At 35.7% G+C, this 25116-nt stretch overlaps 1 protein-coding gene across 4 annotated transcripts; it reads left to right on the forward strand.

Annotated features, from left to right (window-relative positions):
- Nucleotides 1-10969: 10969 nt before the first annotated feature.
- LOC105032710 (uncharacterized) lies at nt 10970-20777 on the forward strand. Of its 4 annotated transcripts, XM_010907228.4 has the most exons (6): nt 10979-11167; nt 11848-11992; nt 16640-16853; nt 17952-18002; nt 20018-20069; nt 20507-20777. In XM_010907228.4, the coding sequence occupies exons 3-6, from the start codon at nt 16734-16736 to the stop codon at nt 20695-20697; spliced, it is 414 nt and encodes a 137-aa protein (XP_010905530.1). In that variant the 5' UTR covers nt 10979-11167; nt 11848-11992; nt 16640-16733; the 3' UTR covers nt 20698-20777. The 4 variants fall into 4 exon arrangements, 2 of the variants coding, with proteins under 2 accessions (XP_010905530.1, XP_010905529.1); XM_010907227.4 differs by lacking the exon at nt 11848-11992 and having other exon boundaries at nt 10984-11167; XR_003798773.2 differs by lacking the exons at nt 11848-11992; nt 16640-16853 and having other exon boundaries at nt 10970-11167; nt 20507-20631.
- Nucleotides 20778-25116: the final 4339 nt, after the last annotated feature.

Consider the following 25116-nt stretch of genomic DNA (forward strand, 5'->3'; position numbering starts at 1 on the left):
TATCAGATCTAAAAGCATGTTAATTAGATCAATTTTTGATACATGAGATGTATACAAAGCATGTATTAGTTAGATCTTAAATTGTATATGAGATATGTAAATTTAGATCTAACTAGTTTTGTTGTTAAATTTATATTTCTGATTAAAGTGTTCCTCATGGCCGTCCAGTTATAAGAACGAAGTAGGATTTTAAGACCCTCTCCTCCCATTCAATGGGGTGTTCTTATGATGTGTAGGGGTGCTGTGCGTTCATCCTTAATCAGAAATCAAAACTTATTTTTCTGCAAAATCCTAGATATTGAAACCCTAGGATTTATTTTACATGCTTTGTTTATGAATCTAAACTTAATTAATGAATTAAGTTTATGAAATCAATTTGGTCTAAAATTAAAAATTTTAGATCTAAGATATTTTCATAAAATTGGGTTCGAGCTTGGATAGCTCAATTAGGTCTAGCGGTTGATCAAATCGAATCAAGAGTTGGTTAGGTGGGATCATGAAAGCTAATAATTGACCAACCTAATAAGATTAAGTCTGGGTCAAAGTCGAATCACATTTAGATGTGACTCGATCAGGTTAAGATCTAATTTGGCTTAGAGGTTAGAGCCTGGATTGTAGGCTAACCCAATTAGTTCTGGTTCGATAATTTGGTATCTAAGGTAAGTTGGGTAGATTCGACAGACTAATTTTTAATTGGGAGCTACTCGACTCGAATGTGTTCTTGTCGAGTTAATGACATATCCCTTCCATCGGTTTCACTTATCTGGCCATATGTGTCGACCCAATTCTAATTAGGAGTGGCTAACAATTCGAGCTAATCCATACCATTAGGTTAGTCATAATTGTTATGACTATGTCAAGTCAAGTTTAATGAGACCTAAATCAAATCTTCCTAAAAAAATATTAAGTCTAGGTCTTCCACCATTGTGGATGTGCGGGCCCTTCTCGGGGTTGATTATTCTCAGCTGGTTACAGTGGCTCAGTTGCACCGAAAAGACGCAACCATGTCCATTAGGCATTGGATGCTACGAATTAGAGGATGGGTTGGGCTCAATATTTCGGATACGGTGAGGGATCCAATCAGAAATCTAGTTCGTACAAATGGTGGGTCTCACTTAACTAAGGATTGGAGCAATATATCGGACACGGTGAACTTCATGAATTAGAGACCAAGTTTTAGGTGCACCATGATTAGAGAATCATTGGACAAAAGTTTTTCACTCATCAGTTGACCCATCACCAATAACTGTTAGGTGAGGTGATGAGCCAGTTGGTGAGACCGCACCACCCACTAGAAATCACTGATCACGGAGATTTTCACATCTCTACCAAGAGAGTGTAGGGATCTGAAAAAATAGTGAGAGCCTAATTTATTTAAAAATAAAATCTCTAAACAAATTGGTTAGGTCTGATTACAAAATCTAACTAGAAACTTTTGACTCTCTACAGAAAATATGTCTGCCTGCCTCAAACCCCCTGACCAAAATATTAGACACCCACAGATTGACTGGACCCAATTTCAAAGACTGGTTGAGGAACTATAAAATTATTCTGAGTTTTAAAAAATTGACTCATATCTTGGATCAGGACCCACCTGCCATGCCAGCACGTCTGACTGCTGAACAGAGAGCATCTCTGAAAAAGTGGACGGATGATGATAACAAAGCAAGGTACTACATGTTTGGTGCAATGTCTGATGACTTGCAGTGCCAACATGAGAATATTTTGACTATCCGCCAAATGTTGGCTCACCTACAAGAGTTGTTTGGTGAACAGAGTCACGCGGTCAAGTATCAAGTCTGTCAAAGACTTTTTAAGGCTAAAATGCATGATGGGCAGTCAGTCCAAGATCATTGTTTGACAATGATCAAGGATCTTGAGGAGCTTGAGAAGCTCGGTATCATCTTAGGCAAGGATTTTCAGATTGATGTGATCCTTCAGTCTTTGTCCGATGCATATGGTCAATTCATCATGAACTTCCATATGCATAAGATGCAGTGTACCTTGACTGAGTTAATGAACATGCTGGTTACAGCTGAGCTTTCTATGAAGGATTCAAAAGGCTCAGTTCTTACTGTGGAGCGGACTTCTTCCAAGAGAAAGTCTTTTGGAAAGAAAAAGAAGTCTGCGAAGAAACAGAAGGTGGATGGCAAGAAGAAGAAGACAGAACTGAAGAAGAAGACTGCTGATAAGAGAAAATATTTTCACTGTCAATCAGACGGCCATTGAAAGTGAAACTGTCCTCAGTACCTGGCCACCCTGAAGAACAAGAAGAATGATCCTTCTAGAGGTATGCTCATTTTAGAATCTAACCTTACTGTTTCTTCTGCATCCAGTTGGGTGCTTGACTCTGGTTCTAGTGCTCATTTGTGCACTTCTATGCAGGATCTTGAGGAGAGCAGGAGGCTGAGGGATGGGAAGATGATTCTATGCGTCGGAAATGGAGCAAGAGTTGCTGCTGTGACCGTGAGAACCTATCCTCTGCGATTACCGTTAGGATTAGATTTATTTCTTAGAGATTGTTATTATGTGCCTGCAGCAAGCAAGAATTTGATTTCTGTTTCATGTTTAGCATAAGAAGGCTATGTGATTAGCTTTCATAAGGACCGTTGTAATATATTTTATGAAAATAATGAAGTTGCAGATGATTTTCTTATTAACGGTCTCTATCAGCTACATATTGATGTATCTGTATTTAATATCGAGCAAAATGTGAATGCCATAGGAATTAAAAGGTCTAGAGATAGTCTAAATAATAAGTATTTGTGACACCTAAGGCTAGGTCATATAGCGGAAGACAGGGTTAACAAATTGGAGAAATCTGGACTGTTGAGTCCGTTGGCTTTCGAGTCATATCCAGTTTGTGAATCATGCCTTCAAGGCAAAATGATCAAACTCCCTTTTGTGGGACATGGGGAAAGGGCCACAGACCTACTTGCCCTAGTACATACGGATGTGTGCGGCCCATTTGATGTGCCGGCTAAAGGCAACTACGTCTACTTCATTATCTTTACCGATGATATATCTAGGTACGGGTATGTGTTTCTAATGAAACACAAGTCTGAAGATTTTGAAAGGTTCAAAGAATTCAGACATGAGGTAGAAAAATAAACAGAAAAGCCCATTAAGGTTCTTCGATCAAATCGAAAAGATGAATACCTTAGTCGGGAGTTCCTAGACTATCTTAAGGATAATGGTATAGTCTCTCAATGGACTCCACTTGGAACGCCTCAACTCAACGGGATTTCAGAATGGAGAAATCAGATCCTATTAGATATGGTCCGTTCCATGATGAGCTTCACGGACCTCCCTGAATTTCTTTGGGGACATTGTCTCATGATAGTAATTTATGTATTGAATAGGGTTCTATCTAAAACTGTTCCTACCACACCATATGAGATATGGCATGGTAAGAAGCCAAGTCTGAATCATCTCAGAATTTGAGGTTATCCGGTTCATGTCAAGAGACAGCAGGTGGACAAGTTAGAGTTCAGATCTTTTAGAGCTCGATTCATAGGATATCCTAAAGAGTCATTAGGATACTATTTTTTATATTTTGGAAGACCACAATGTGATTGTGAGTCGAAATGCTATTTTTCTTGAAAAATAGTTTATTCAAGATGGTGGCATCGGAAGAATAATTAAGCTCAAGAAAAATATCTTCCAAGAGCAACGAGCTAAAGAACCTGAGGAACCAAATCAATCAGAACCAGTCCTAACATAACCTCTTCCACCTCGTACATCGACTAGGATTTTTTGTCCTTCTGAAAGGTACTTAGGTATCATACAAGAGGATGTAGAGGAAATGTTCCTCATGGAAAATGGGGTTCATGGTGATGATCCCAAAACTTATGACGAGGCGATATCAGATATCGACTCCGAGAAATGGTTAGAGGCAATGAGATCAAAAATTGACTCGATGCACTCAAACCAAGTCTGGACCTTGGTAGATCCACCTGAAGGTATTGTACCTATTGGGTGTAAATGGATCTTCAAGAGAAAGATTGATGCAGATGGAAATGTGGAGACATTCAAGGCTAGGCTCGTAGCGAAAGGTTATAGTCAGCGCGAAGGCATTGACTATCAGGATATCTTCTCGCCCGTAGCCATGCTAAAATCCATTCGCACATTGCTTGCTGTTGCAGCCTATTTCGATTATGAAATATGACAGATGGACATGAAAATGGCATTCTTAATGGACATCTTGAGGAAGATATCTATATGGAATAGTCAATTGGTTTCACATCCAGTGATGATGATCACAGGATCTGCAAGCTGCAAAGGTTCATTTATGGACTTAAGCAAGCATCTCGGAGCTGGAATACTTGTTTCAATGATGTGATCAAAATATTTGGTTTCATCAAGAACGAAAAGGAACTATATGTGTTCAAAAAGGTCAGTGGGAGCGCAGTTGTCCTCCTCGTATTGTATGTAGATGACATCCTCCTAATTGGGAATGACATTCCCATGTTGACCTCAGTCAAAGTATGGTTATCTAAGAAGTTCTCTATGAAAGATCTAGGAGAGACATCCTTTATACTGGATATTAAGGTCTATAGATATAGACCAAATAGGATGCTCGGACTTTCACAGAAGATGTACATAGAGGAGGTGCTAAAAAAGTTTAGCATGAAAAACTCCAAAAGAGGTTTATTACCTTTTAGACATGGCATTCATCTCTCCAAGAAGATGTGCCCTAGCACACCTGAGGAGATTGAACGCATGAGCAAGATCCCTTATGCTTCGGCAATAGAGAGCCTCATGTATGCCATGCTATGTACACGACCTGATATAGCCTATGCTGTGAGTGTCACAAGCAGATATCAGTCGAATCCAGACAAAGAGCACTGGATTTCTATGAAATGTATCCTTAAGTACTTGAGAAGGACTAAGGATATGTTTCTAGTCTTTGAGAATGGAGAACTCCAGATTCAGGGATATACAGACTCAGACTTTATGTCTGATATAGATGATCGAAAGTCGACATCTGAAAGTCTGTTCATTTGCAATGGTGGTACAGTCAGCTGGAAGAGTTCCAAGCAGACGGTGATTGCTGATTCCACCATGGAGGCAAAGTACATTGCTGCATCAGAAGCTGCGAAGTAGGCATTCTGGTATAAGAAGTTTGCCGCAGAGCTTAGAGTGATATCATTGGATGCCATACCTCTTTACTGCAACAATAATGATGCCATAGCCCTAGCTAAGGAGTCAAGGTCTCACCAAAAGTCCAAGCACATCGAGCGACGATTCTATTTGATCCGTGATTACCTCGAAAAGGGTTATGTCAAGGTCAAGAGAGTCGACTCCACAGATAATATGGCAGATCCGCTAACTAAGCCATTGGGCTAGCAAAAGATCGAAGCCCACCTTGAGAAGATGGGACTTAGATACGTAGCCAATTGGCATTAGGTCAAGTGAGAGTTTGTTAGATGTGTATCCTAGATGCCAGATTGGCTGACACATTTCTGTACAAATCTAAGGATAAATTTATAATTTTGACTATAAATCAATAAATATATTTTTCTTTTATCACATTGTGTCTGTGATACATCCTTTGAGTTAGTAGGAATGTTAATTCATATTTTCAAGAGTTAAAAATTTAAGGTATGAATTTACATAACTAACTCATAAACAGCTCCTGACTATAGGATCATCACGAGGATGGTGATCGATCTGGAAGGTTGGTGTACAATCGCTTCCTTAGGGTAGATGTGTCTTGAGTCTATGGTGTGGAGACATCGAAGTGAGAGTACAGATATTCATTAAGAATGAGAGTACTGAGCATGACCATATCGAGCAGTCATAAGAAAGTCTACCTTCTCGTCGATGACTAGCTCGATGCTGCAATTGTGTGTCTAGTTCTTTGATCCGAGGTGCATCGACAGTTCACCTTGAGTATGTTATAGTTTGACTATACCATAACTCGATCTCCTAGCTATTCGAAATTCTGAAGTGTATGTTGGCTGTAGCATATTCATTGTAGGAACTAGGTCGCATCAAGATGGGATCTATCAACCTCGGTAGATGAGAGGAGTAGTCCTATGATGATCGAAAGATCGAGTCCTTAAGTCCATGGCCATGGCAGAGTGAAATAATGGAAAAGAAGTTTTTCATTGGGGTTTCACATCAAACTCGGATCGATCGATTGATTCATATGACTGATGTTGGATTTGACGAGTTCACCTTAACCCTAATTCAGTCAGGACTCATGATAGAGAAACTCAATCATACAGGTAGCTACATCGAGAGGTTCATCTTCAGTTCTGATGGGTTGCCACTATATACTGCTAGGTGTCACTAGTGGATTTTGAGAGCAATTAGAATGATATTGATGATCGATCATTCTAATTGTCTGAATCAGAAGAGTTCTGATCCAACGAAAGGAGTTTCGATGATGTCGATGATGAGATCATGACATGTCTCATTACCATACAGAATTGAACGTAACTGGGTCACACTAACAAGGGTTAGGATCTGAATGTCATCAATTGGGCTAATCCAATTGATTTGGATAAGATCCAATTAGGTTCAAGAAAATCGTGCTAGCACACGATTGAGCCTAACTTTCTCTTCGTATAATCTTTTCTGTCTCTACTGAGCCAAATATGATTTGACTCATTCAGAGAACCTTGAGAAGATTTTTTTCAGTCTAAATGAAGCTTGTCCAGCTCAGAAAAGGCTTGTCTTAATTCATGAGATGAATTTAAGACAAGCACCTGCTAATTCCTGTCACCTGCCAATTTCATTTTAGGACATCTGTCAAATATTGACATATGGGTCTTAAACTGAAGAGAGCTCATTGAAGGATTTTTGTGAAGTGTCCATATGCCAAAACCACATTGAATTGGGTGCCATAATTAGATTATGGCGTGAGCCCAATTGGATTAAAGTGGGCGCCCCAAATAGATAAGGATGAAGAGTCCTGATTAACATGGACTCTTTGGCGCCAACCCTTGCTTGTGCTTATCCAAAGTTGGCGCCAATATAGGAGAGAGGGTGGGGGTGTCTTAATTCATGAGATGAATTTAAGACAAGCACCTGCTAATTCCTGTCACCTGCCAATTTCATTTTAGGACATCTGTCAAATATTGACATATGGGTCTTAAACTGAAGAGAGCTCATTGAAGGATTTTTGTGAAGTGTCCATATGCCAAAACCACATTGAATTGGGTGCCATAATTAGATTATGGCGTGAGCCCAATTGGATTAAAGTGGGCGCCCCAAATAGATAAGGATGAAGAGTCCTGATTAACATGGACTCTTTGGCGCCAACCCTTGCTTGTGCTTATCCAAAGTTGGCGCCAATATAGGAGAGAGGGTGGGGGTTCTTATTTGATGTGATCAGATGACATCACTCCATCAATCAAAATTTTTTCAAAATTAATTAGAATTTTTTGATTGATCGAATGATGTGGCACTGCACAGTGCAGCAAGGTCTATATAAACCCTGCCTGTGCCTAGGATTTTAAGTTTTTGTGAAAAATCATCATAGCTGCCACCCTCTCCCTTCTTCTCCATGTCCTCCCTGCTCTCCTATCTCCCCTCTTCACGTCCAAGGAGTTGGACGTTCATCTGATGCTAGGAAAAGGCGTGGTGATGCTTGGAACAGGAAGGCTGTAGGACATCTTCGAAAGGCTGTTACTCCAACTTTAGAAGGAGTTCTGAAGCACTTCCAAATCAGATAGAGATCTGATTTGTGGAGCATAGATTCGCGAGGAGAAGATGTTCCAGGTCCTACCCGAGTGGATACCGGTAGAGGCCAGACACTTGCGTGGCTACATCAGAATCTCGGGCTGTGCAGAGATCATCTACAGGGTAATCAGATTTTTCTTGAGGTATGTCTATACTTCTCATACTTTTAGATTTAATTTTAGATTTTAAAAATCAGATAATAAAATTAGATCTAACATACATTAGATCTGAAATGGTGTAGGATAAAAATTTTTAAATTATTTCATCCCAGATTTGATGAAATCTGGAAGATCCTACAAAGGAAAAAGACAGTTTTTCCTTCACAATAATTCTCTAAAGAGTTCACGGGAAGCACGAAGTCATTTATTGACATTCATTCTCATACATACAATTACTTTTTTGATTTTGTATGTTCTCACCATTAATACATTCTTTTTTGCACACTCTTTTGTTTTGTAACTTTTGACTATTAATTTCCTCACAACTCTCTTGATATTGTGCTCTTCTTTTTCTCTCATAGTATCAGAATTTGGATAATGTTGAACTATTCCATTTTGAAAACTGAAGCATAGAATGAAATAGAAAGAAGTATGTAGGATAAATATAACATGAAAAGGATAATTAGCAACGACCAAGCAAGTGGAGCGGCAGATAGTATGTCGGATCAACAGGTATTGGTGATATGATAGAAAGGAGAGAATGATAGAATGAGTTGGGAAGGATATGGTGAACTAGTAGAGAGTGGAAGTTGATGAACAAAGTTCATTGGATAGCACATACTTCTATAATAAAAAGTTGTTACTAAAAGAAGAAATAGCATCTTTAAAAGTCCACATATGGTAAAGAAAAATGATCCTTTGAAACCATAAAGCAGGACAGCAAATTCAACTATGCCGATACAATGAAATACCATAGCTATCTACATCAAGAAGATGCAAACAATGTAAGTCAACATCAGTGATATCATTCCATTTGAAAATCGCATGTCTTGGTCTTATTTGCTAAATAGTCTGCAACTTGATTAGCTTTTCGATATATGTGAATTATTCTAAACTCAAGAATTATACTCTTCTAATACCAAATGTCTTGCAAAAAAGGAAGATGTTTAAATTTTTGACTTTAGAAAAAGTCAATCCAATGAATAACAGTAGTTGAGTCACCCTTCAAGTGAATATAGATAGCATGAAACTTAGTTACAGCAACATATATTCCCAATCAGGCTGCAATCAACTCAGCAAAAGGAATAGATGCATTAAATATTTTTTTGCCTCTTGCTTGCAAGAGTCTAGTTGAATGATCCCTTTAGAATATAAGCAGTCGACGCTTGTTTAGAGATAAGAAAGCTATCAAAATTTATCTTAATATACCCATAGAGAGGAGGTAGCCAAGAGATCGATAGTGATCTGCTCACTAGGGCAGATTTGGGAGTATCACTACCCCAGTGCCTAGACAGGTACCAAGATAAAAAAATTGGAAAAAACCATGGCTCAACGATAAACATGGGCTAGCATCGAAGATGTGTGATTAAAAATCTGATCATTTCTCTCCTACCATAGAACCCATGTAATACAGGCAACTAGCATTTTCCAACCTCTATTAATGTTGGAATTTTGCATGTAGTTAAATAGATCTATCAATGAACCAAATGAACAGGATATTTGATACATATGACTAATATATTGTCAACAGTGATATACAAAAGAACTTATAGTAAAAATATAAGTACAGTCTTCAACATACTGGGACATAAATCACAAATCTGTCTATGAGACAGAAGAACTTTGCAATGAGAAAGATACTATTTTGTATGTAGACATTCCTAGATAAGTTGCCACCAAAAATAATGAACCTAAGGAGGGAGTGATAGTTCCCAGATCAGATTAAATAGATGAACATGATCATGCAATGTAGGTGCTAAAGTGGGAGAAGGCATATCTTTAAGAGACACTATAGGAACTTAGAAGAACCTTAGACTAGAACATTATCATTCATTGAAAGAGAAAGAGGAATTGTCAGAATCTGATGCAAGAGATCCATAAAACAATTGAGATAAGTTAGGGCTAAGCACAGGTCGGGTTCGGTCAGATTGAGAGAAAAATTTCATCCGATCGAACTCAATCGGATTGAAAAAATTTTAACCTGCTGCTGACCGTTTATCATGTATAAACTATTTGAAACCGAAATAAATGGTTTGTAGTGAGTTCGGATGGATTGTGTTGGTTTGGACTTCAATATTGACCCTATGTTGATTTTAAGTCCAATATTGGCCCACTTAAGTTTATTTACTTTTTTTTTATCAGTTAAATATAAAAAAGACCTGAACCATATAAGTTATAAATTTTGGAATTATTTTTGAATTTGTATAAAATAAAACAGAAAAAAGAACATTTACTCATCTAAAAGTAACTACATCTGAAAGTTTTCACTTTAAAATTGTTTCAAATTGATTTGCTTCCATCAACAATTCAATATTAATATTTTCATGAATTCCAATGGGTGACGAAATTTTTTTAGAATGAAGTATTGAAGTCTAAATGAAGCCTTCCAAAATAAAAGTGAGTTTGTGAAATACTACATTGATTGGGTTCAGTTTCATACGGGTTAAAAGTATAGAAACCGAATCTGACAGTAAATAATTGATTTTTTACAAACTCCAACCTAATTCCATCTAATTTATGTCTTTCAACCAATCGAAATCAATATTTATTGGATAACTTTGAGTGGATTTCTTTGGATTTTGATTATTTGCTTAGTTCTAGAAATAACCGATCGATTATCCACTATCATGAATCGTCAATAAACTCAAAAATTACAACATTTGAAACATTAGTATCCATATTTATAAAAATAGACTACCATTGCAATGGATAAGTGAAAATCCAAGAATTTAAATAAAGATTAATATGATTTTCAGATCTAGTGATAGTTGAGAAGGTTATAAATTGGCCACCATAAGGATGTCCACCATAAGAATCTCAATAAAGATTAATATGATTTCTTGATCTAATTATATACTATAACATTATTTAGAGATGGTAGTTGAGTAGATTTTTTTGAGCATCCTAGAACTCGTTGAGGATTTGCTGCTCGAATATCCAAAATCCAAACCTGTTTATATATATATATATATAATTTTTTATAAAAAGAATCTAAACCTGATTATATATATATATGTTTTATTTTTTTATAAAAAAATATAATATATATAATAGAGGGACGAGTGAACTTGAACTTACAAATCCCTCGGGAGGCTAACCACCACCTTAACTAATAAGATACAGTGTAGAAGCACTTGCCAGTTGATTGATCAGTTATTATATACGAACCTAACGCAAAACCCCAGCCATCGTCCAGACTTCGCTGGTCGGCCGCCGCTTAAGCCTCCAACCCGATTGAAACTCCTGAAGGCGGAAAAAATCAGGGAAAAGATAGGAAAAAATCAACGAAAACAAAGGGAAGGAGGAAAAATTAAAAGGTAATACATTTTCCCACATAGTTTGATCTTTTTGTTTTTTTTTTTTTTCTAAGTTTTGTTTTCGCTTCTTCTTCTTTTCATTTCATTATCTTTTTCGAGATCTGTGGGGAAGGAGAGCACCTGAGGGAGATCGGAGGGGTTTCTTGGTTACGGTTGGGTTTTCTTTCAAGCATATGGGATTTTGTGCGAGTTGTGGCGGTGTGAGTTGGTCCCTTGAGGTTTTGACAGCTTAATCTTGATAGATGCATGATATTTTGTAGCGTTTCGAGATTTTTGATCGAAAGGTTTCTTTTTTGGCTACAAAATTTTCAATTTATGGAGTTCTGTTCTCATGATAATATGACTATGAATATGAACGAGGGTTAATCGGGCTGGTTCCGGTACCCAGCGGTATACTAATTTTAGATTGGATGGATTTGAGATTTTTTATTACTTTTGTAATCAGGTTTTAGATGGATTCGGAAACGGGTAGGGCAAATTTTGCGATACCCGACACGTTGCCATCCCTAATACTATCATTTATTCTGTTTTCAGATCGGATTCGTCACTTCTTCAACCTTTCTGTAGCTTTTTCTGTGGCATTGAGTCCTATACCATCCATAATCTGAGTGTTTTACATTATATGTGATGTCGGGTATCAAGCTGAATCATCTCTTATGTTGTCATGTTGGCCCTGGCAGATGGAATATGCATCACATAGAAGGCCTCTTGGAAGCTCCCTTTGATACAATTTCCCCTTATCCTTTGTGACACTTACGGACGGTATTATGAGGCCTCTAAAATTTTGTTCTTCACTCTCGAGAAAATGGTTAGGAACTAATATCGGTAAGGATTTGCCAACTTCCATAGCGATACTCTACAACTTCTCATGACCAACAATCTTAAAATTTCGGCAAGGTATTGATCGAAATATCCCTTGGTGGTTCAGTCTGGTGTAACTTTGCTAGTGTAACTTTTGTGATTCCTCGATCAGTGCATTTCAAGAGCTCCATTGTATCGTCTTCGGCTGTTATCTTTTGATAAGCTGAAGTCTCCAACTCTGATTTTTTCATACATTCTAGTACTTCCATATAGAACCAATTTATCCTCCACCAACATGGAATTGGTCTCCTTGTCTATGAAATGTAGAACTAAATGTATCGGCTTTCAATCACAGAAGTAAATCTTTCAATCCAATCCACTAGCAAAGCCAAAGATGCTGCTGCATATCAATCCAAAAGTGATTTTAGTATAGCGGTCACTTTCTTTACTGTTGCTTTCTTGACTTCTTTCCATAGTGGTATGATGGCAACTATGTAGTTATCCGACTAAAATCAATAGGACTATTATTATAGAGGATCCCACTAGCAGTTCGACAAAGCTTGTTGGCACTCTCTTCATCTTGTTCGGATATGTCATGGGGCTTTATTGTGGAGTCTCATCTAGGTGTGGCAAAAAATAGTGGCGGCAAGTCAAATGGTGTGGGTTGGTGTGCATGAACGTGCAACCGGTGTCCAATCAATTAGAAAGTGATCTAAGAGAGAATAAAGAGGAGTGGATCCATGTGCCTTCATCTTTAAGGACTTTCACTATCAATACACCACCATTCAATAGATAAGGGGTGTAGCATATCGGATAAAAGATAGAAAAAACTAAGATAAAATAGAGATGTATTAGATTGATTGTCGAAGAGTTCTTTACAAAATATAATTTTCACTTATTGATACTAATAAATAATAATTGTATACTTTAATGGTTGTTTGAATGTCTAGCCTCCACTCCTAATGGTTCTGATAACTAATATCAATTATCCTCCATTATGCATGTTCATCAGCACGATTGCTCTGCAACTATCAGCTGATAATTATGTCTTTTCGATCTTGGCTTAGCTTAGCTTATATTGAGCATTCCTTTTGCTTCAGTCTAAGCTACAATTTTGCATTTGGGATTAATCACCTTAGTCTTGTCTCCATGTATTGTAGTTGATCATGGTCAAATTTTGGGCTTTCGCCCTTCTTTTAATCGAATTCTTCACCATCAGTATATATCTCGGCACTGGTAAAATTTATCGTGGTCAAACTCCTCCGTTCAGTAAGGGTCACATGTTTCTTACATGCTCCAATTTTATCAAACTTGATCCATGGGGCACTTGCTCTTGGCAATTGGTTAGGTTGTTAAGATGGGGTGTAAATAATAAGCTAGAAGTTTTTTTTGGCAATTTTAAGGATTTGGTAAGTATTCTGAAACAACTTTCTAGCTTCTCCAAAAGTTGGAAAAGGTCTACTAGATAAAGTTCCAATAGATGCTAAAAGTTCTACTTGAGATATGTCATGAGGAAGCTAATTTTATTAGATGAGAAACCTGGATTTGAGTCGTAGCAACAATTTTTTTAAAAAAAAAAAATGATCTATCAGTTAACAATACTTTATGATAATAGTTTTTGATAATATAGTATAAGAATAAAACAATATTATCATAAAATTATATTATATGATTAAATAATAAAATTATATTAAATAATTAAATTATAGTCATATAATACTCTCATATTGTAATCGCATTATAGTATAGTACCTTTATAATATATTAAAATAGTAAAATATTATTTTATTAAAACAATATTATTGTTATAATGTAATAATATATAAAAATATAACAATATTTTTATAATAAATTTAAAATTTATTATATATTATATTATTAATACTAAATATCAGCATAAACAATTTATAAATTAAAAATATCTTGTAATAATGGTGCTTGTTAGTACAAATAGTGAGAAAATTCAAAACATTATGTAATATTCTTGCTTATATTTTTCTGTTACTAAAGCATCTTCTCTATTTGGTTACCAAATCGATGTTGAAGTTCCATAGTATTTTAAAAATATAGTTATCAAATAGCAAACAATGTTTTGTTAAAAGCTCTAATAGTGAAAGTTCTACTGTCCAAAGCTCTATATATAAAATTTTTGCAACCAACAACAATGCCAAATGGAGTTTTAATTGATAAACAAAAAAGAGCATAGAGAGCAAAGAGCATATGGAGTTATTAGTGTGTTTTATGGTGGTCCACTTAGCACCTCATCATATAATTTCAAATGTGCCGTTAGTTCTAGCAAGTTCTGGACTAACCGACTGGATCAGAAAACGAGTGAGGGCCTATTTGGATAATTGGGCCCAAAATCCATTAGAATTTGTGGATTGGGCTAGTATAACCACCAAAAGCATTAGATTCTAGAGTGGGCTAGGCCTATATTCACAAATACCCAAGACTATCTTTTGAGTGAGTTGGTCCAAATCCTATAGGATTTTGGGCTCAATCATTCGAAGAGGCCCTGAATCATTCATTTTCTAAATGAGTTATAAATTGCAGTTGGACTAGCAAAGACTTTCTCACCTGGTCGGTTTTAAGAAAGATTGTTGTGATAAGAACCCTAAGTTGGGACTTCTTAGCTTAGGTTTGAACAGAAGAAAAGGCTCAGTCTATACGATAAAGAAAACTTAATCCTAATTGAACACCTCTCTTTCGTTTCTCTTTGTTCTCTAACCGCCCTCCTTCTCTGATTGTCTTCTCTTTGATAGCCGACAATGACAGAGTGGTGGAAACGGGTGTAAGCAAGGCCGGCCGTGATATTCTTTTTCTCTTTTTTCTTTTTTCCCTCTCTCCCTCTTCCTCCTTGGCCTCCTCTCCGGCTGTAGCTTGCCCTACCCCGCTTCTCCTCATCTCTCTGTCTCTCTCCCCCCTTCGTGTTTCTCAATTGCTGTGCGCTTCCACAGTATTTGCGCACCAGTGGCCGACGGCCCCTCCCCCCTTTCTCTACCACCCCCCTTTGGCTATTGTGTTGCTTGTCACAGTGGCCTGGCAGCTAGATATGGCTTCCTTTTTCTCCCTTTCTTCCTCTCTTCCCTCTTCTCCCCTTCTTCCTATCTCAGTTCCTCATTAATTCAATTTGTGTTAGAGTTTTATAGAGATTAGTTGTTAAATAGCTATTCATATGAATAAGTGATTTAGTTTTGGCACTCTTTTACATTTTCTAAATAGATGATTAATGATTATTTCATGTTTATGCTGTAATTGGGAGTAGTTTAATGTGGTAATATCTTGTCCATGTATTTTTTTTTTAATGTAATATACATATATTATTCATGTAATTGAGATTGCATGTTTGTCTTTGTTCTAGTCATGATTTTCTTCTCATGTAAAAAATAATATGAATAATTCTATCTATTTTGCAATTTTTTTTTTGTCTTTTTGCAATATTGATGATGTTTTCTATCTTTATAGTTCACATTCTGTATAATAAGTTGGGTCAATTTTGTTATTTGGACCTTGAGATATCATTAAGTGGCCTCTTTGTTTATCAAATATGAGTTATTGTTAAAGAAGTTTCTAAAACTTTTAGTATATAAAGTAGATAATTTATCAATAATTATGAATTTATTAGTGATTTTAAAGGTAACATAGTCCTACCTAAGGTCTGCTATCTTGGTATTGAGTGCCATATCAGGATCTTATCGGTTCGGTATGGTATGGTATGCATCATGTGCTAAAATAGTTACTAAACCATTTTTTTCAATTTTTTATCTTGGTACACCTTGGTACAGGTTGGTATGTTTTGGTATGGGTCATATGGACCTCGGTACAGGGCTTGTATCGACTCGAAATGGGATTCCATATCGGTTTCCTTCCGACACGATACGATATGCTGTACTGGGCAGTATGGGGTGGTACAACATATCATGTCCTACTAGTTGACCAAGTGGTCGAACCACTATCCTAGTAATTTGGACCCCTGGTCAGGTTGCTCTTGGTTTGATTTTTATAAAAACTATGATTGTAATATTACACCTTGACAGTATAGAGAGATTTTATCCAACTAATCAAATCTCTTGCAACTGCCCATAAACATCTCCATGAGTTCTTCACGGATAAGACCTGAAACTCATCTATTGGAGTTAAGGACAAAATGTAAGGGAAAGTTTTGAAACTTTAGGAATTCAATAAAGATACAATACTTGAACATTTGTAATAAATAGAAAAATAGTAGAAAACTTGAATTCCAATAAATAAAATCCAGTTCCTTTGCTTGATGATAAATATTTAATGAAGTTCTTCTAGCTCTGCTATCAGATTCATTGAGGTATCCTACTTGTATCCTAAGGTAAGGATTTAGGAATGCAAACACAATAAAGAAGAGCTTAAACCAATTAACAAACAAAACTGACCGTATCTAATTACTTCTAGAAATCACAACTGAAAATCACTTCTACAGAATGTAGCTGGTGTATGATCACTAATCAGTCACTCAAATGTTGTAGCTAATGAGGCTGTAAATGTTTTTATATATTGCACAAGAAGTTGCGTCATTTTGAATAGCACTCCTTTCCTTTACTGAAAATGATTTTACATCTTTGGTTGGAAAGTAGTTTTTGCTAATGTCCGTATGCTTTATGTTTTGAATTTATGATTGGTGGACTTTTATTGTGTTAGGATCTTCTCAACTTAAGTGCACAGATCGTTCCCTGAGATCATTAGGCAAACGGTGTCTTCTATTGCATTTAGCATAAGATTTTGAGAATAGTTAATGGAAGGCAACCTGGAAGAAAATAGAGAAGCTGAGGGCGAAGAAGAGTATCTCTTACTTGACTTGGATGAAGTTTGTGTGCATGGTGATATTCCAGCCAATGCTCCCTATGTCCTATCTGTGAGTATTTATAATATATTTTACTAGAGGTCAATCTTCTGCGGTGAATGGGAATGCCATGTTGTGATAGCATATGAGTAGGACTGAGCACAGGTCGGGTTGGGTCGGGTTGAGAGAAAAATTTGATCCGATCAAATCCAATTGGGTTGAAGAAAATCCAACCCGCTACTGACTGTTTATCATATATAAACCGTTTGAAATCGAAGTTAACGATTTGTAGCGGTTCGAATGGGTTGTGTCGGTTTGGACTTCAATGTTGATCAATGTTGATTTTAAACGTCACAAACTAATACACCATTCAATTCATATAGAAATTAGGATATAATAATTCATAACATCCATAAGTTAGTACATAATATGTCATAATTGCCAATTTTTCAATTCTCTAAATAACCTAAGTATTGAAAATACTATATCGGTCGGTCAGGTTCGGTTACATACGGGTTAAAAATGCAGAAATCGAATCTGATTGTAATTAACTGAATTTTTTACGAATCACAACCCGATTCAAGTTCGGTTTCATACAGGTTTGGTTTTTCATGGGTCAGACTGGATGGGTTCTTTAGGTTTGTTTATTTGCTCAGCCCTACATATGAGTTTTGTATATCTCATGTTTGACAATTATTTTTGCCAAACTTCAAGATTGTGGCGGATGATTTCCCTTTTATCGATGTAGCATGCAATATGTTTGCTCAAACTAGTCATTCACCAGAATTCAATTTGTCAGATTTTGCAGTAAACTTATCGATTTTTCCAAAGCATTTAACATAGCAACATCATGCTCTAGAAAGAGTCTGTGTGCTTGGCATCTGAACTAGAGGTTTTGTGCCTGCAATTTTGGACAATTACCATTAAAGCCTCAAATGTTTAAAGTATTGTGATAGGTGCACCACTTCATAGAATTACCTAGGAAAAATACTTGAGAAACAACACCATCCAGATTCAAACCCAGACCGTTGTCCGTGGGAGTAATGGTGCAACCACTAGGCTATGTAGGACAATTTCTACCAGCATGCCCTTATATAATGCATCTTTGTATGTGTCTGTTTTATTTATGTATTTTTTTAAGAAGCTAATGTGCCCATTCCATTTGTGTAGGGTTTGGACACTCTGAATCCCATTTTGGTCATTGGCGACCGCTTGAAACTGGTAAGCATTTGAATCACAATATCTACCATCACTTTAAAGGAATATACTAATTACATATGACCTTGGAGTATGAGAAATGCACTTTGTTTTATAAAATGAAATGGAATGTTCTTAGTATCTTATTCTAAAATCAGATTAAGCACACAATTTTTTAAGTCTTATCTTGCTCACTTGTACTCGGACACCTGGATGGTAGCCTTAAACTTGCTATCTTGTCAACACCCTTTTTTTTTCCACAAGCAGATCAAATGCAATGTGGATTGTAGCCTCACTGTTTATCTGTGTGGAACATGGATCTTAAGATTGAGAGTTCCCACTGTTATCTACCTGCCTTTTGTTTTCTCCTTTTCTTTGTTGGTTGAAAAGCAGGTGGTATGCATTTGGAGAACACCAGTTACATGCTGTGGATGTGAGACACTGTTTAGGTGTGTGGCATGTGCATCTTTAGGTGTGGGACAGGGTGGACTCACATAGTCTGCAATCTGCATCATCTCTGTTTGGTTATGCGAAACAGCCGGGGTTATAGATGTTGCTATGGTCTAGGATTTGCTTCTGTTATGAGCTAAACTAATAATCCATCTGCATCATCTCTGTTTGGTGATGCGAAACAGCCGGGGTTATAGATGTTGCTATGGTCTAAGATTTGCTTCTGTTATGAGCTAAACTAATAATCCACTGAAGTGGTATTTTTGTGGTAAGAGTTGAAATTATGGGCTTGTTCATTGCATATGTTGTTTTGTTTCATTTAAAGCTTATTTAATTGTCTTACATTCTGCTATCAGTTGGCATTTTTTAAGTCATTGTTTCCTTCTGAATGGTCAACTAATATGCAGAGTGTAATACTAGACATTTATGAATGTTTCATAGCCTCATTTACTGCTCATCCTTGACATGAGGAGATCTATCTTTACCTTGGTTATATGTTTAGCATCCATTATTTCCATTTTGTTCAATTTATGGATCTATTAATCTTTAAAGTTGCAAGTAATGCACTACAGTTTCTTTTGTTCATTTACTTATGTAAATTAAAAAAAAAATGCTTAGATAGATGAAGTGGTGCTTAAATAGATGGAGCAAGTTTGGTGGTTGTGCTTGTAATTTGTTACCATTAACTAGTGTTGCGGTAGTTGATAATGGATAGCAAGTCCTAATTTTCTGTTTTTCCTTTTCTATTAATCTTTCCTTCATACTTTTGCATGTGATGTTAATTGGAGTGCTTGCATGTTTAATGCATCTTTATCTTTATGTTAATCTATTTTTCTAAAATCATCTTTATCTATTGCTTGGATCTACAAGGTTGACCTTAAATAGTTGGAACAAGTTTGGGGGTTGTGGTTATAATTTGTCTTGATCAGTTATTCTTGCAATATTGCTATTGGATAGTGAGTCTCAATTTTGTGCTTGTTCCTATTTTATTGATCTGTAATCAATAATATGATATATCTTTTTTAATTATGTTGTTGATTAGTGTCCTTTCATGTTTAATGTATTGTAAATATTTAACTGATTCTGAATTGCAAATTTGCAATATCCACAGCCTTGCCTCTATGGTTTAGCATTTCTATCAATAACCTCCTTCTGTATATAGAACACATGTATGTGTGCAGGCAATTATGCGAAGCTGTAAATATGCTTTTTTCTTCTTCCCTTTTGAATTTTTCAAAATCACGTCTGCCTGGTGCTGTTAGCAAATCCTGCTATATTCCTGTTGGAGAAAAAATGTCTTGCAAAGACTGTTATACCGATTTTTCAGTACATAAAAATACAATTTAGCTGATGTCCATAGATGTTAACCAGTTACAAACATTGGATATCTGTGTTTAAATGGTAAAGCTAGTGTTTTTCATATGCCCTTTTGGATCATTCATGCATGTAGCAAATGTTATAGTTCTTGTCAATTGAAAAAGTAACCAAACTTTTTAGTTTGTTAACTAGTTTTTAGTTTGTAACTTACCTCCTTAGTCTTACTACTACTGACTGAGACCAAAATTCACATCATTTTTACGATGCAACAGATTGGTGAGTACCAAGAAACAATTGGAACATGCTTTGTGTTTTCTGAAAGTGGTAACTACTGCACTTATGGACACCATTGTTGCATGATTTCAACCTTTTCTTACAACTGTCTTGATATATATGAGAGTGCTTTTTAATGGTAACTAGAGTCAATCCTAAGCAGTTATTCAAGAAACTAAATTAAATATGATTCATGAGTTTTTCATTCTTTACAGCTTGGAGGCTAAATTTTATGCACATTAATTTCCAATAGCTTTCTTTTTGTTTTCATTATTGAAAGTTTAAATAGAAGTATATTTTTATATAAGAAGCTGTATACTTTAATACAATAATTTTATTGATATGCTTTGCAATAATATGTTTCCTTTGTTTCAAAATTATTATTTTACATCTTTTCAAGTTTTTAAACTGGATTTGTTAGTCTCTTAATATTGCAAGATATTGAAATTCACTAAATTATGGAAATGTAATCTCCTTTACTTTTGCAGATGCAGTGCTGCATCAGGTGACAGGATCTTCCGAGACAAATCTCTTAAAGGATAAATGCATTATGGATTCAAATGAAGCTTCCTTCAAGCATGTAAAGTCAATTGCAAAGCTTCATAAAGTTCTCAAATTTAAGCTAGCAACTGATGATCAAAATCAAATAACTGAGAAATCCAATGTGAATAAATTGTAGTATTTTTATCTTATTGTACATAGCAATCTTATTAGTTTGCAAGAGAAACGAACGAAAGGAAATGAAGACATATTCTGACATCACTGCTTCTATTTTTATTATTGCTTCTAGAAAAATTATAAGATTTCTAAAACATCATTATTTTCTATTTGTAGGAGATGTTTGAATGCAAGTAATTCATTTTGATTATTAACATTGCTTTTTCCAAAATAAAAATTTATATCTACTAAACTGGTTCAACCAAATAAAATATTTCAAAATTTTCTTATAAAGAGACTTGGTGAAAATTACAGCATGTAGCTGTGAATATGATGTTGTGCTAAAATAGAGTTAATTTATGGACTCAACTGCTGTGGTGGTATATGTTGATGATGTCCCACAATCAGGAATGATCCTTCTTGTATTGCTTCTCTGAAGCTACATCTTGATCAATGCTTTTACATCAAAGACCTTGGCACTCTCAGATATTCTTGTTTTAGAGGTGGCATGCTCTTCTTATATCAGCATAAGTATACCTTCGATTTTCTCGTTGAAACGGGAACCTTCGGAGCCAAACCGGGCAGCGACTAAAACTCGCCAATGGTTTTGGGGGCCTACTTTTTTTTTTTTTTGTTGAACAGAAGAAAACAGTGTTATTTGCTTACCCAAAAGTATACTAGTCCTGGACAAATATACAAACTAAAGAACCTGTACCACTGCAAATTGAAACAGAGACTGTAAACCAAAATAAGAAGCAACCCCAAAGTGTGTCAACATATACATAGAAACAGTATAGGAGATGGTACAACAGCCTTAACATGTGGCAAGTGGAGTTCAGAGTATAATGAGAACCAATGATCCATAGTCTAGGGGGATCCAAAATATGAGAAGCTTTGAAACAATACTTTATAGCAATGCTCCGTTCTGAATTATGATCCACGAATGGAGACGCGTCAGTAGAACAGCTAAAGAACCTCTGCGGCGTAGAATGTGTAATTGCGGATAACAGCTGTGTTAGTAAAATCCATTAATTCCAATCATTGAATGAAAGGAAAAGCATCCTTACTGCTGGTGACAGGATATAGTGATAAACGAAAGAAGATATCCTGCTGAGCTTAAGATCATATGAACCACATACTGGTACCCAACACCACAGAGGGAACAAAGATAGTCTTTGTACCAACAAAGCCAAGATAAACACCCTGCAACATTATGAAAGGGTAGGTAATTAACAGTCTGCAACATTATGAAAGGGTAGGTAATTAACAGTCGCCTCCAGAATGGATAAGATTGTCCAATCAGATGAAAAATATCAGCCAACCCAATGCCTTGACAATGATAACAGAATAACCAAGATTCCCCACACAGGAGCATGTAGTCATATAACATGTTCCTGTAAAAGAATAGCCAAAAAATGCCACAATGCTAGCATCCCAGGGGTAAGGCTTTGTAATAAGAAAGATACATTGACAGCCCATTATGCAGCTGATATTTCTTATGACAACTGAAAGTGAGTTGTGTAAGAAGAACATTGTGCTCCCATAAAGCACTCTGCAATCACCAGGTGAAAATAAAAGCTGCTGCTAAACAACTTATTAGCAAACAGAATGGAACAGCTGTTACCAAAAAAAAAAAAAAAAAAACAGAATGGAACAGCCAACAATAAACAAGAGGATGTGATACATAATAATCCAGACCAATTGCTCAGAACACATTGATACTATGGCAGAGATCTGCATCCCACATTTTGTATTAACTACAAGACAATGAATTCTTTCAATATCCTACTTGTTAATCCATCTCAATATCGAAGGTTGGTAAGTTGTCTTATTTTGTCCAACTACTAAATGACTTTTTATATTTTGAGTCAATTGTGTTTGACTTGAGAAAATCATGTTATGATGCTGCCATGCGAGTTCTTAATGTCTCTGATCTTTCTAGGGCAAAGGCATATTTCTTTCTTTCACCAGTGATTTAACTCTCAAAGCATACTGAGACTCTGATCGGGCTAATTGCCCTATGACTTGCTGCTCGACCATTGATAATTTCACATTGTCTGATTCATCTTCCATTTTTGGGAAGGCTAAGAAATAAATCTTGCTATTTTGCTCCTTCCTGGGCTAAAATATAGATCAATGGTGGCTGCTGCTCGTGAGTAGTCATGGTTGAAGGCTTTTCATGATCTTGAAGTTTCTCACTCTCAACCATGCAACTCTTTTATGATAATCCTAATGTCAATATAGGATGTCATAATATCAATGTAGAATATCATAAGTTTTTCAAAAGAGGGAGGGGGAGTATTTTCATCATTCAAAATTGCAAATGAAAAAGCAAACTGCAGATATTAAATGCACTATTAGATGTGTGTTGAAAAATGATGACCACATGCTCTAACGTGATTGGATGGTACACTCCACATTATTTTTATTACATTGCACACAGTGCATAAAGAATTTCTCTTTTGGCTAGTTGAGAATGTCACCAAGCCTTTGATTGGGACAAGTTTATCTTTCTCCCAGGCAAGTTGAACATTACAACTCGCCATGGTTGGAAACTATTCACTCTATGTTGTTATATTAACTTGCTAAAATGCTAAAGATTAAATCATGAATTTCAAGATTGTTCAAATTTCAGTATACTTTGTTCAAATTTGAGGATTACAGTCAAAATTTGGTCTAATTAGGACCATCAGGAGGGCGCTGTTTGATTTGCAACCACGGAATATGATCTGTCTTAGAGTCATGAATCAACATACAAAAAGAATGAAAAAACTTGCAAATTGATTCTGACTAGATCTTTCGATGCCTAAGTCAGATCAAGTTTTAAAATAATAGCAGTAAAGATAATAATAGATGGTTAGAGTGGTATTATCCTATTTTACTTGATTTTTGACTGAACTGCAGATGGTCGGCTTGGATTGGATTTGGCCGACGTCTAGCCTAGTTGGAGATGATCAGATCTGGTTGGTGTTTGGCTGATTTGAAGATGGTCAACATTTGACTAATTTAGAGATGCAAGCATCTGATCGGTGTCTCACAGATCTAGAGATGATATGATCTGGTCAGATCTGGAGATAATCGTATCTGATCGATGTCTGACAATCGATAGATGGTTGCATCTGGTGATGCTGTAGTGGGTGCTGACGATAACGTTGATGTAGTTGCGATGTCGAAAATAGTGGCATCAAGGGTGATGAGGCTATTGATGAGGACGTCGATAAGGTGTGGTCATGGGCGGCGGCAACCAGATGTCAGTAGAATCGGAGTTGAGAGCCTTAATCATATCTTTGTTTTTCATCTTCTCAGTGATTGTCAGTGTTCTCCTATTGGAAAATGAGTTTGTTGATATCGTCAGTGAGGGGGATGGAGGGGGTTTCTTTGGGTTGCGGATAATCATAGATAAGAGAACCCCAAATGAAGTAGAAGATAAGGACTAACCCCAGAAAATGATAATGCGGTAATCTTTTTTCCTTCTTCTCTCCTCCTTAAAATGAATAGAAAATGCCCTTTAAAGAATAGATTTGAGCATTGAAGAGTGGGAAGGACATGACCAAGGGCATGGGCATGAGCAATGGAGAGACACATCAGGTATTTAGGACTTGTTTGGTTTGTGGGAAGTCAAAGGAAAAAGAGACAACTTTCAAAAAGTAGAGAGGGGATTTCTTGTTTGGTTGGAGTTTGAAGATGAGAGAAAGTAAAATTTTTTTTTTATAAAAAAATACTTTCATATTTTATAAAAAGTGAAAATTCATAGAGGGGGTGAATTTTGGCACTTCTACGGGGATGAAAATTAATAATACTTTTTTTTTTCAAAAATATCCTTTTAAGATCTACGGTTAAGATTTTATAAAATATCAATGGATGGTTGAGATGAAATACTGAATAGTGATATAATATTATATTAATATTTACACTATTATATTAATATAATATTATATTTATATCTATACTAATAAATTTATTATATTAAAATATTAATATAATATTAATATATATTAGTAATATATTAGAATAATAAATTATTATGATTTAATATGATATTATAATATATTAATATTATATTTATACTAATATACAAAAAGATATAGTCTTATATCTACTAAAGGTATAATAAGTATTTTACACAAATTTAAAAAAAAATGAGTGCTCAACTAAATATAAGCTACTCTTTAATAAGTCACTTTCCCACAATTAAATATGTTAAAATCTTAATTTTTAAAAAATAACATTTTAGAAAGTAATTTTCAGAACGTATATTACCTTCTGGAGAAAAAAAATGCTAAAATTATGGAATGTAATTTTCAGTCCGCATGGGTAAACACATAAAAATGGAAAAGTAACGAGGATCAAAACAAATCACACCAAGAAAAAGGAAATAAAAGTGGGCAAAAAAAAAAAAAAAAAAAAAAAAAAAAAAGGAAGAAAAGGCATAACTCAACAG

This window comes from Elaeis guineensis, chromosome 4 (assembly GCF_000442705.2).
Source record: "Elaeis guineensis isolate ETL-2024a chromosome 4, EG11, whole genome shotgun sequence".
NCBI lineage: Eukaryota > Viridiplantae > Streptophyta > Magnoliopsida > Arecales > Arecaceae > Elaeis > Elaeis guineensis.